Source organism: Capra hircus, chromosome 2, assembly GCF_001704415.2.
Source record: "Capra hircus breed San Clemente chromosome 2, ASM170441v1, whole genome shotgun sequence".
In the NCBI taxonomy this organism is placed as follows: domain Eukaryota; kingdom Metazoa; phylum Chordata; class Mammalia; order Artiodactyla; family Bovidae; genus Capra; species Capra hircus.
This window is the reverse complement of record NC_030809.1, coordinates 128,681,311-128,694,613: the sequence shown is the minus strand read 5'-3', so window position 1 is coordinate 128,694,613 and position 13,303 is coordinate 128,681,311. Positions and strand designations below refer to the sequence as shown.

The 13,303-nt window shown below is 33.5% G+C and overlaps 1 protein-coding gene across 4 annotated transcripts in view; it reads right to left on the bottom strand.

Annotated features, from left to right (window-relative positions):
• Nucleotides 306–13,303, bottom strand: part of GULP1 (GULP, engulfment adaptor PTB domain containing 1) — a 330,443-nt gene continuing 317,445 nt past the window's right edge. For all 4 annotated transcript variants that reach the window (XM_018065482.1, XM_018065486.1, XM_018065478.1 and 1 more), the window contains 2 exons: nt 10,247–10,341; nt 306–2,341 (listed from right to left, as the gene is read on the bottom strand). In XM_018065482.1, the coding sequence (XP_017920971.1) occupies nt 2,270–2,341; nt 10,247–10,341 (167 nt within the window). In that variant the 3' untranslated portion in view covers nt 306–2,269. The remainder of the gene's footprint in view (nt 2,342–10,246; nt 10,342–13,303) is intronic.

Sequence of the window (13,303 nt, the reverse complement as noted above, 5' to 3'; positions counted from 1 at the left end):
ACCTTTATAAGACTGTCAGCCAACATACCCTTTGTATTACTAGGATAAAAAGGCTCTCCATTCTGAAAAGAGATATTTATATAATACAGTTATTATACCAGACACTTCTGGTAAGAGGAAGCAAACTCTGACCTCTCTCACCAACAAGATGAAGTCTCCTGTTTTCACAACGGAATGATGTTCGATCGTAAGGCTACAATGTGTGTGGGCTGTAAGAAACTTCTGCTTCCTTCTTTCCCTTTCTGTCTTTCTTTTGACACCAATTTACAGCCAGTCAAATCTGGCATAAGATTAGCTTCAGAATGTTTCTAAATGAATTAGAGATTACTTAATGAGTTATAACATATACAAATATAAATTATACAATTTAGTTTATTTAAAATCATTTATTCTCAGGAAAATCAAACATATCATTGAGTTTACATAGAAATACAATTTGCAACTGGATCTTCATAAAAATGCACCGGTGAAATACAATGTTTATAATAATGACCAATTATATATACTATTTAATCATGCCGTAGCAGGACTGATTACCTTTAAAAATCAGTAAAGTAACATTTTAAATGTGCAAAGTACTCTATTGCGTTGCCATTGATAATAAATTGCCACTAAATATATACCTATTACATAAAGCTTTTTAAAGTACGATAAAAATACAAATTCTATCTGTTAAAAAAATCCATTGATAGGGCTTCTAAACATCCTCATTATACAAATTCCAAAATACTATAGGACAAACAAAATTACAAAGACTCTTCTTTATGAAACATACACTACCCTCTAATTAAAGTACAACTGAACAGATAACAGAAAACAAACAGGAAGGCTTATATAGACCAGAGAATATTACGAGACACATACAAATATAATATTGCATAAGCATATTTGATTTCTGTTCCTAGTGAAAATGTACCTTTAGCACATGAAGAAAATTTCCATGACTAAAAGAAAAGAAAAATTTTTGAGATCTACCTTCTATCTAAGCTCACATTTTCATTAATTTAATTTACTTTTCTTATAATGAGATAAACCAAATTATATATCTGACCATAAATTTTTGCTACACTCTGTATAAATTAGAGTCTGTTACATAACGGGTGAAGATGTAGAAAACATTTTTTTTTTTTTTTAAAAGCTGAAGTTCACCAGCACAAGAATCAGGTGCAAGAAAATGTTATTGTTCAGGATAAAGACTAAACTGAACAGAAGTTTCATTCATTTCAAAAATGAGATCCTGACTTTAACAGAAAAAACATTAAATTTGCTAAATAATATTGATAATTCATAAAGAAAAGGTGCCATAGATTTCTTAAAGTATCAGAATTAATGGGCTATCACAAAATAAACCTTGGTGAGAAAATATTTTAATCAATGGAGAAATATAAGAAGAATAGTCGTATTCAGTGAGAAAAAATTTATTTGGTAAAGTAAATATGGGTAATAGATGCTGCAACTATAGGCGGTATATAGTCCAAATCATTTTTAGGAAACATCAGATCAAATGACATTTAGATGTTTAGTAATGTAACTTATCTTGATAGGAACTAAATTTTAAGTCCTTTGTGAATAGCAAGCTTTTATTGTTCCACAATCTTTATGGATGAAATAAAATATTTAGAGTATAGCTGATAATAATAACTAACATTATTACCTTGAACTTAATAATAACAACTCTAAACACATTTAGTTTAATTATTGGAATTTATATTTCTGTTATTTTACCTGTTAAAAATGATATGGTGGTGTTATATTCAATGTTCACATTTTCCCAATAATATGAACAACATTTCATACATAAAATGATATCTGTCTAATGAATGGTAACATGTTTATTGGTTTGAATATAGAACATATTTAGTTTGGCATTGGTATATCTCTTAGGATTCTGAAAGGTATCTTTTAGGTATGACTTTTGAGAAATTAATAATAAACTAGCAGCCTAGAGAATGAGCATATTAAGGCAGATATTTGGGTAATCTGTCTTTCAATTATAAATTCTACAAACAAACTGAAAGGAACATAAAAGTATGATTTAATTTACAGTGAATTTTTAAAGCAAAATGTTACAGATCAACAGTGAATACATCAGGAAATTTTACTGAAATAATTCTCAAAAAGTTAAGAGACTCAAAAATATATTGGCACATTTATAATACCTGACATAAGTAATAATGACTGATATATATATATATATATATATATATATATATATATATATACGTATACCAAACAATTTTAACAGATTCAGGACCTCTTGTTCTTTACATCAGCACCTGCTGTCTAAAGGGTCGAGACAAAATACTGTGCCTTCAAGAGTTAGTCCCATTTTGAACCCCTCCTGTAAAACAAAGTAAAATCATTAAAATAGGAAATGTTCATAGAAAAAAAATCTGTAAATGAAAAAGACTATGAAAAAAAGTTGAATCTTCATGCTTTGATCAAAAAGAAATAATTATATGTCAAATGTTGACTTGTCAAATTTGTATCAAGTGCTTTTATATCCATCAACATTTTAAATGTTTTAAATATACATGAGGTTAGCATCCGTAAGCTAGCTAGACAGCATATTAAAAAGATATGACCAACCTGGACAGCATATTAAAAAGCAGAGACATTACTTTGCCAACAAAGGTCCGTCTAGTCAAAGCTATGGTTTTTCCAGTAGTCATGTATGATGTGAGAACTGGATTATAAAAAAAGCTGAGCACAGAAGAATTGATACTTTTGAACTCTGGTGTTGGAGAAGACTCTTGAGAGTCTCTTGGACTGCAAGGAGATCCAACCAGTCCATCCTAAAGGAAATCAATCCTGAATATTCATTGGAAGCTGAAGCTCCAATACGTTGACCACCTGATGCTAACTGACTCCTTGGCAAAGACCCTGATGCTGGGCAATATTGAAGGTGGGAGAAGAAGGGGATGACAGAGGATGAGATGGTTGGATGGCATCACCAACTCTATAGACATGAGTTTGAGTAGGCCCCAGGAGTTGGTGATGGACAGAGAAGCCTGGCTTGCTGCAGTCCATGGGGTCACAAAGAGTCGGACACGACTGAGCGACTGAACTGAACTGAGCATCCATAAGAGACAGAAGAAAACAGAACGATGTGGAATTAACTTTAAGACTTAAATGTTTTTTTTTTTTTTTCAGTAAAGTCTACTTTCTGTCATTCTACTGTAGCTTAAAAAGATTCCTTAACTTTAAAGGTCAATGTTCATTTAAGTATAAGCACAATAGCTAGATCTCAAGTTGATGACAGCTTAATAGTTTTCATCTTTCTTTCTTTCGTTAATAGTTTTCACCTTTCACTGACCAGAGCCTGGTAAAATAAACCGCATTGCATTTAGGAATTGCAATACTGTATCCTATGTAGGGGGTCCTATGGTGGCAATGGACTGCAGACCACTTTGCCATGGAAAGAGCTTCCTCTACAGCTTCCCTGGCGACTCAGTGGTAAAGAACCTACCTGCCAATGCAGGAGATGCTGCTTCAATCTCTGCATTGGGAATATTCCCTGTGTTGCAGGGAAGAAGCCAATTCTGACTCCATGTTGGAAACTGTTTCTTTGACTTGCTTTCATTATTATAATTATACCAAATGGCTTGCCTGGAGGACCCTGCCCCTCTGCTTGATGGTAAACAAAAGTGCCTTTGTTTAGCTTATGGAGAGACACTTTGTTCCTGCCCACCTGTGAATAGAAGAGATTAACACACCCCTTCTGAAGGCTGGGCATTCCCCTGGAGATGTTTTGCAAGACTGAAGACCCTTTCACTTTACTTCCCACTCCATCTCCCTCTTTATTCTGCCTTTTGATGTTAACTCCTCATTGATTCTTTTTCTCTGATCTATAAAAGAACCTGGCATCCAGACCCCAAGAAGATGGTTATTTTGAGGCACTAGCCTTCCATGTTCTCAGTCTGCCAGCTCCCCGATTAAAGTCTCTTCCTTGCCTCAACACCTTGTCTCTTGGATTCATTGGCCTATTGTATGACAAGCAGAGCAAGCTTGGACCTGTTAACACCTGGAGAAGGAAACGGCAACTCACTCCAGTATTCTTGCCTGGGAAATACCATGGACAGAGAAGTCTGGCAAGACAAAATCCTTGTCTCAAAATCTCAAAAGAGCCAGACATGATTGAGCTACCAAACAACTAGTTTTGCAGTTGCTTGCATTTGCAAATTATTTGAATCCCACTCACCCCAGCATGTTTTAGCATCTTCCCTGGTGGCTCAGATGGTAAAGAATCTGCCTGCAATATGGGAGACTAGGGTTTGATTCCTGGGTGAGGATGATCCCCTGGAGAAGGAAACAGCAACCCATTCCAGTATTCTTGTCTGGGAAATCCAATGGACAGAGGAGTCTCATGGTCTACAGTCCATGGGGTCGCAAAGAGTTGGACATGACTGAAAGGCTAACACTTTTTCATAGCATGTTTTAAATGCTTCTGGAAGTTAAACTGCCTTTAATTTATTAATAGCAAGGACCCAATTGCTGTGAAAAAAATTTTTTTCAAAGAGTTTTAGTAAAGATTCAGTGGCAAAGGATTTTGTCCTTCTCAAAGCTCTCTTCTTTTCTGCACAAAGTAATTGAATGATGGACCATCTCTGGCCTTACTATCTCTCCCATACCCATCCTTGCCCATAAAATGAAATGTAGACAGCAGTCTGTTCCTGAGGAAAAGAAACCAATACAGTATTATAAAGCAAAATAAAGTAAAAATAAAAATTTTTTAAATTAAAAAAAAAAAGAAAGAAAATCTCTCTCAAAGAGAAGGCTTCTCTGTCCTCCGTTCTGCTTTGTCTTTCATTTAATTAGATGGCAGCCAAACACATATTCATTTGCATTTCCTCAAATGAATTTGAGGAATTTGCTGCTGCTGCTGCTAATTCGCTTCAGTCCTGTCCGACCCTGTGCGACCCATAGATGGCAGCCCACCAGGCTCCCCCGTCCCTGGGATTCTCCAGGCAAGAACATTGGAGTGGGCTGCCAATTCCTTCTCCAACGCATGAAAGTGAAAAGTGAAAGTGAAGTCACTCAGTCGTGTCCGACTCTTAGCGACCCCATGGACTGCAGCCCACCAGGCTCCTTCGTCCATGGGATTTGCTAGACAAGAGTACTGGAGTGGATTGCCATTGCCTTCTCCGTGAGGAATTTGAGTTACCTTCAAATAGAATTGGTGTCTAATGTACTTTTATTATAAGTTCAATGCAAACAGTATCATATAGAGGAAGAGAATCATTACAAAATGCAAGCCACACCTTTTTCGCTATTAGTGTTCTGAGAATGCTCTTCATTATGTCTACAGCAAAAAGTCCACAGGGCAATATCATCACTTCAGTGGTTTTTCAAAACTACTTCTCATTATTTGAAACACAAATTCTATTTAGTTAAGTAAAAGTCAGAGTACTTACCATTTATTTAAAAGCCTATTCTTGTCACAAGCAGAAATATTTTGCCACCTATATGCATATTGTCTAAACAGCTGCCAAATAGAAAAGTCAATACTTTAAACTGAAAATACTCTAAATAAACTTCTTCTAAAATATTTTATTTGGATATATGAGGATCTATGTACTATAACATCTTCTGGAATATTATTAGATAGATAGACAAGTACTGTGGGTATGTATTACTTTTGCAAAGATTTGATATCATTGTTTTTAAAATGTTATCAGTTCATTCTGAAATTAAACCACTACTCTTTAATTACCCTGAAAATATAATTTATCAATGTGCTATTACTATAGGAAAAGCAGAATAGTAATCAAAGTAAGATAGGAGCTGATCATTATTTCAACAGCAGCAAAAAATATTTGTATATTAATTACAAGAATGTCTCCAAGTTTTTTTTTAACTATTTGTGCTCCAAATTTTATTATGTTTATTTATTTATTTGGTCTATTAAGGTGTTGTTGTTTTTTTCTTTCTTTTTTGCTTTTTATTTATTTTTTCCTACAAGTTATTATAAGGATCCTTTTGGATTCCTTTTAGATTAACTTAATTATCTCTTTTGACAGACACATTGTCACTTGGCTTCTTGGTTTTCTTTCCTCCTAAAATAAAATTTCCCACACATTTTCTGACTCTTCCTCTCTAGGTCTCATTTAGAAAGTCATGATTTAACAAATGCTCAGTCCTTCTAAAGTTTCATATACTCTTGAATTTTAAACATCTGAATGAAAATAAGGCTTATTTAACTTATGTAGGGATGGAATGGAGACTATAATTAACATCACACAAAATAATGATTTTATTATTAATATATTATTAATAATATTTGTTATATAAAATGTTTTCCCCAATTTTATTTTCTTACTTTGAAATAGAAAAGTATATCAAGGAAGATAAAAACCACTCATATGTAACAATTAACATGTTGAAGTATGTCCTTTGAAGCTCCCTTTCCTCTAACTATAAATTTAAAAAATAATTTGATAATATAATATACTATATATTATATATAACATTTATTTGATGTATTACATACATTATATATAAATTTGTGTATTCTATTTTTTAATCTTAGCAGAACAAATTTCTTTGAGTCCATGTAAAACTAATTTGATGATTTTATGATGTTTTATTGATTTTAATATGATTTGTTTCCTTAATTTTATAATTTTAAATAAGGTTGACTGGATGTTTCTATACATAGAGAGTTTCCATATTCATAGTTATTTTCTCTTCAGGATAGATTGCCTTAAAGTTTTTGATACCACATAGAAATACACGTATTAGCAACAAATTACTGCCTGAGGGATGCTATGCACTGATCTTGACCCAGCAATGATTTAGAATGCTTGTTTCATCACACTTTCATTTGCGCTCATATTAGGAAAAAATAAAATGCCTAATTTGATGAACAAAAGTAGCATTTATGGCTGTTAATTGGTATGTTTTCTTTGATTAGATTTAACATGTCTACAAGTATGTAGCCATTTGTGGTCCTTTTTGAGCAACTGCCTTTTTATCTGTTGATTATTTAGTTTCCTTTTCATTTGTCTACTTATTTTAACTATATATACACAATATGGTTATACTTTTTAAAACAGAATTAAAAGAAGTATAGAAGTTTTTCTACAGGAGACTGCATGTACATATTTTCCTTATAAAAATTTCTTTGTAATTCAAAAGTCTGATAAGTATGTAATTGTATTTGAAATATTTTAAACTACCCAAGGTTTCCAAAATTTATCTGAATATTTGTTGTATATTTCAGCTATACACTGATCTTCCAAATTATTAATCAGTTGAATTAACATCACTTAATGCAAAATTCACTCATCTTTCATTGACTTACCATGGTTCTTTTTTAACATGTTAAATTATTATAATGATTAAGGTACACGTCTGGAATATCAATACTATTACACTAATTTGCCTGCCAGTGACATGTAATGAGAAATGTAAATTATGTCAAATCAGATACCCACATAATTGATTTCAAATAAATATCTAATTTTCTAACAATTTATAAAAAATATGGCTTAATAGTTCTGCTTAAATGCTTGCACTCATGTTTTTTCAATTTCCTCTGTAAATAAAACAGTAAAATCCAAAATTTCAGTAAGCTTAACTCACTATAATTTATATGCGTGCATGCTAAGTCTCTTCAGTTGTGCTGACTCTTTGTGACGCTATGGACTGTGAACTGCTAGACTCTTCTGTCCATGGGATTCTCCAAGTGAGAATACGGCAGTGGTTGTCAGGCCTTTCTCTGGGGAACCTTCCTGACCCAGGGATTGAACCTGAAGCCCAGTATGTCTCCTGGCATTGCAGGAGGATTGTTTACCATTAACGCCTATACTGTATTAAGTTTTTACATTTTATGCAAAGATAAAAATAGTAACTAAATGTGTGCATTCAATTAGTCAGGCTAACAAGATTAATAATGAAAGCTGTCATAGATTTTAGATAAAATATGATTTCATTTTAGTTAAACTTGCAAATAAAACATGGATTAAAAGAAACAGACAAACAATGAGATGGACAATGCAATAGTGACTTATTCATTGAAAAAAAACTTCAAAATATGAGTATAAACCTCTTTAAACACAACTAATAATCAGACATATCCATGTAAACTGCTATTTGAATATTTATTAAATAAAGCATGCAAATATTAAGGTTTAACTTCAAGAAGCCATAACTTGTTTAAAATATAAAAATGATATACCAACCATCTCTGGCGCTACCAAGCATGAAAGCAGAAAAGAATGAAAAAGACATTAAGAAATAACAAAAACAAAAGCAAAAATACCACAGTGTAACATTATTTATCTAACACAGGTTAAATCATTTCAATTCAGTGTTTCTCAAACTAGGTTTCTACAAAAATCTGGAGATATAGGCTTATCTTCAAAACTCTATAAAAAATGTTTGTTGCGTGAAAATCTAAAAAAAATTAGTAGTAATTCTTTGTGGTTTTTATAACCTTTGAGAGCAAATACTACCATATCAATGTCCATGGTTTTGTCTGTTCCTACAAAAACATCAGCGCCGAGGCAGAATAAGCATAATTGATAAAACTAATGAAAAGGTAAACAAATTATTTTCATATGAAATAAATAAAGTACAATCACTAAATAATCATGCACTATTTGCAAGAAGTCTCTTAGTATTTGAACTATAGAAAAGATGTGCAAAAACTGTGTCATCAAATAAGATACATGCTGATATCAGCAGAAGTTTGATGTTGGTGGTTTTAGCTTCAGCCGAGTAAAATAATCCATGCTCTTATATTAGTTTGTAATTAGAATTTTATTAAGTGTTATAATTTTGCTTTTAATTGATACATTTTGAATTAACAGTTATATAAGATCTATAAGGATAAAATGCTTTTCAACTTTTTGTAACTATTTATGAAATGTTATAATAAAAGTTTAAGTCAGTAGTAAGGATTTAAAATAATTTTTTATGCAAAAGGGAATTATAAATCATTCAACTTGAGAAATTTTTATTTTAACACATTCTTAAAAAATCTCAAGATATGTTAAACAATCCAACTTTTAAGATAGAGAGGTATTATTACACCTGGAATAATTACATTTGGAATAATAAGGAAAATCACATAATACTTAAAAAACCATTTCATACCTTCAGCCCAAAATCAGTGAAAGGATATTTATGATCTTTCTAAGAAGTAGAGTTTTTATCAGTGTTAGAAGATCATAATCCCCCCACCCCTTAATTTTTTTTCCAGGAAATAAATCATAGAAGAGGGAGTATATTGTCCAGGCCGAAGAAGTAAATTTATCACATCTTCTCTTTATCACATCTTTTCAGTCAGCTTCATATAAGCTGATTGATATAATGAGCTGATCTCTGACTGCAATCGACCACATATATATTGTCTTTTTGGTGAAAAATAGGATATAAAACTTCATCAAGATATAAAAGGAAATATAAAGAGAAGAGCTTATTATAGTGCTTATAATGCTAATTATTAATCATGGCCCACTACATAGAATATCTTCAAACTTTCAGAACAATTCAGAATTGAAAAATAAAAGGGAAAGAAAGAAATGAAAATGCAACTGGACTACATTCCTCAACAAGTGGTCATTTGGTGTCCGCTGCTTCAGTAAGAGCCCAGAAGAGCCCACAATACTTCATTCTTTTTCTACATCTCCAGACCCCCCTTCTTTGGAAATATTGGTTTTAGCTATCAGCTTTAATCTTTTTTAATTAATTGTGGTACATGGTTTATAACATTATATAAATTTTGTGTGTGCAACATTATATTTCAACTTCTGTATACAATACAGTGCGGCCAAAAGTTTAGTTTCCATCCATACCCATAGAGTTGACCTCTTTTACAATGATTCCTTTAAAAGACTGATTTCACTCTTACAAAGCTTTTCCTTCATTCACCCATTCACAACTTTGAAATTCATAACTGTTTTAAAAGACTGAGATCAAATCTTATAAATCTAATGCAATGACCTTTTAATTTTTGGATTTTGAATAATGAACTCATGAAGAATTCATGCAATTTTGTATCAAAAATATGCACCACCTTATTGATACTGTAAATTGCACCATTAAGAACAAAACACAACAAAACTTTATCTTTAGCCTCTGAGTATTTTTAGAGCTAAATGTATATTGTTATTTTAAAGCAATTATTTTAAGTAAGTTGACAATAGTTCAAGGGAAAGGTAACAACTATAGTATACAACATTATCTAGGAACCAAAGAAAAAAGAAAAAAAGATCATGGGCCAATCTGTTAAAATAATCACCTGCATCTCATCTAGTTTTGATTGAATGTCTGGCGGGAAATCTCCTGCTCCACAGTTAAATGGGTCAAAAGGTTCTGCTCCAAACAGGTCCCGTTCTAAAGAGAAGAAAATGATATAGTAAATGAAATGACAAGGAATGAGTTGAAGTAAGTTCAGTTCGGTCATGTCCAACTGTTTGTGACCCCATGGACTGCGGCCTGCCAGGCTCCTCTGTTAATGGAGTTCTCCAGGCAAGAATATTGGAGTGGGTTGCATCACCCTCTTCCATGGGATCTTCCCAGCAAAGGGATCAAACCCAGGTCTCCCCCATTGCAGGCATATTCTTTACCAGCTGATCCACCAGGGAAGCTGCATAACCAAATGAGCCTCTATCCACAGTAAAGACCAAAAGGAAGCAAAAATCCATTTTTATGATGATTTTAAAACCATTTGGTGGCAAAGGACTATTATTCAGAGAGGTTTTTAAGCCTTATCACCAAATGTTTGATAATTAGTATATTTCAATATCTACATTTTACCGAAGAAATTTATTTTATTTTACATTTTTATTCATTTTAAAGCAATTTAAATGTACTGAAATTAATGTATTATTCACTGAAACTTCCCTATCCCATTTATTGATGACCCTGAAACACAATAGTGACACAATATGTAGGACCTGGTAGATTAGTAAGTAGCTTAACTCATAGTTCATGCACTTTAATCTCACCCTTTAGTCAGAAAAAAAAAAATTAAGGAATAATATCTTGTGTAGCATGAAATCATATCACCTTCCTAGGTAACCACAATGAGACAATTTCTTTAAAAATGTCTCCTATCCCCCACATAAATTTTTTTTAAAAAAATTGCAGTAATGGGGACTTTCTGGCTGTCCAGTGGTTAAGACTCCATGTTTCCAATGAAGGGGGAACGGGTTCAATTCCTGGTAGAGTAACTAAGATCCCACATGCCACATGGCCAAAAAAAAACCAAAACACAACAGTAATAGAATATCAAAAAGATCCCTGTGCATATATTTTAAAGTATGCATTGCAATGCATACTTTAAAATATATAGGCAGGGAGCTTTTATATATTCTATGGCTTATTATATGACAAAGTTTTTAAAGAAATTTCTTTACTCTGAATACATTCAAAGCCAGTCTTAAATGACAAAAAATTAAACTGTCCATAGGCAATAAAATTTATAATGTAGCAAGATTTTCACATTTCAGTTCAGTTGCCCTGTTGTGTCTGACTCTTTGTGACCCCACTGACCAGTATGCCAGGCTTCCCTGTCCATCACCAACTCCTGGAGCTTGCTCAAACTCAGGTCCATCAAGTCAGTGATACCATCCAACCATCTCATCCTCTGTCATCCCCTTCTCCTCCTGCCTTCAATCCTTCCCAGCATCAGGGTTTTTTCTAAAGAATGACTTCTTTGCATCAGGTGTCCAAAGTATTGGAGCTTCAGCTTCAGCATCAGTCCTTCCAATAAATATTCAGGACTGATTTCCTTCAGGATTGACTGGTTTGATCTCCATGCAGTCCAAGGGACTCTCAAGAGTCTTCTCCAACACCACAGTTCAAAAGCATCAATTCTTTGGCACTCAGCTTTCTTTATGGTCCAAATGTCACATCCATACATGACTACTGGAAAAACCAAAGCCTTGACTAGATGGACCTTTGTTGGTAAAATAATGTCTCTGCTTTTTAATATGCTGTTTAGGTTTCTCATAGCTTTTCTTCCAAGGAGCAAGCATCTTTTAATTTTATGGCCACAGTTACTATTTGCATTGATTTTGGAACCCAAGAAAATAAAGTTTGTCACTATTTCAATTGTTTGCCCATCTATTTGCCATATGCCATGATCTTCATCTTTCAAATGTTGAGTTTTAACCCAGCTTTTTAAACTTTCCTCTTTCACTTTCACCAACAAGCTCTTTAGTTCCTCTTCACTTTGTGCCATAGGGGTGGTGTCACCTGCATATCTGAGGTTATGGATATTTCTCCTAGCAATCTTGATTTCAAATTGTGCTTTATCCATTCCAGCATTTCTCATGAATACAATTTAAATAAGCAAGGTGACAATATACAGCCTTGACACACTCCTTTCCCAATTTGGAACCAGTCCATTGTTCCATGTCTGGTTCTAAATATTGCTTCTTGACCTGCATACAGATTTCTCAGGAGGCAGGTAAGGTGGTCTGTTATTCTCATTTATTTAAGAATTTTCCAGTTTGTTGTGATCCACATAGTCAAAGGCTTTAGCATAGTCAGTAAAGCAGAAGTAGATGTGTTTCTGGAATTTTCTCACTTTTTCTATGATCCAATGGATGTTGGCAATTTTATCTCTGGTTCCTCTGCCATTTCTAAATCCAGCTTGAACATCTGGAAGTTCACAGTTCACATATTAATTAAGCCTCACTTGGAGAATTTTAAGCATTACTTTACTAGCATGTGAGATGAGTGCTTTTGTGCGCTAGTTTGAACACTTTTTGGCATTTGCCAAAAAATTGGAATGAAAACTGGCCTTTTCCAGTCCTGTGCCCATTTCTAAGTTCTCCAAATTTGCTGCATGTTGAGTGCAGCACTTGCACAGCATCATCTTTTAGCATTTGAAATAGCTCGGCTGGAATTCCATCACCTCCACTAGCTTCGTTGGTAGTGATGCTTCCTAAGGCCCAGTTGACTTCACACTGCAGGATGTCTGGCTCTAGGTGAGTGATCACACCATCATGGTTAGCTGGGTCATTAATATCTTTTTTGTACAGTTCTTTTGTGTATTCTTGCCACTTCTTCTTAATATCTTCTGCTTCTGTTAGGTCCATACCATTTCTGTCCTTTATTGAGCCCATCTTTGCATGAAATGTTCCCTTGGTATCTCTAATTTTCATAAAATCTTTCCCATTCTATTATTTTCCTCTATTTCTTTGCACTGATCACTGAGGAAGGCTTTCTTATTTCTCCCTGCTATTCTTTGGAACCCTGCATTCAGATGGATATATCTTTCCTTTCTCTTTTGGTCACTGTAGTTTCTACAAAATGTGGTCCACTGGAGAAGGGAATGGGAAACCAC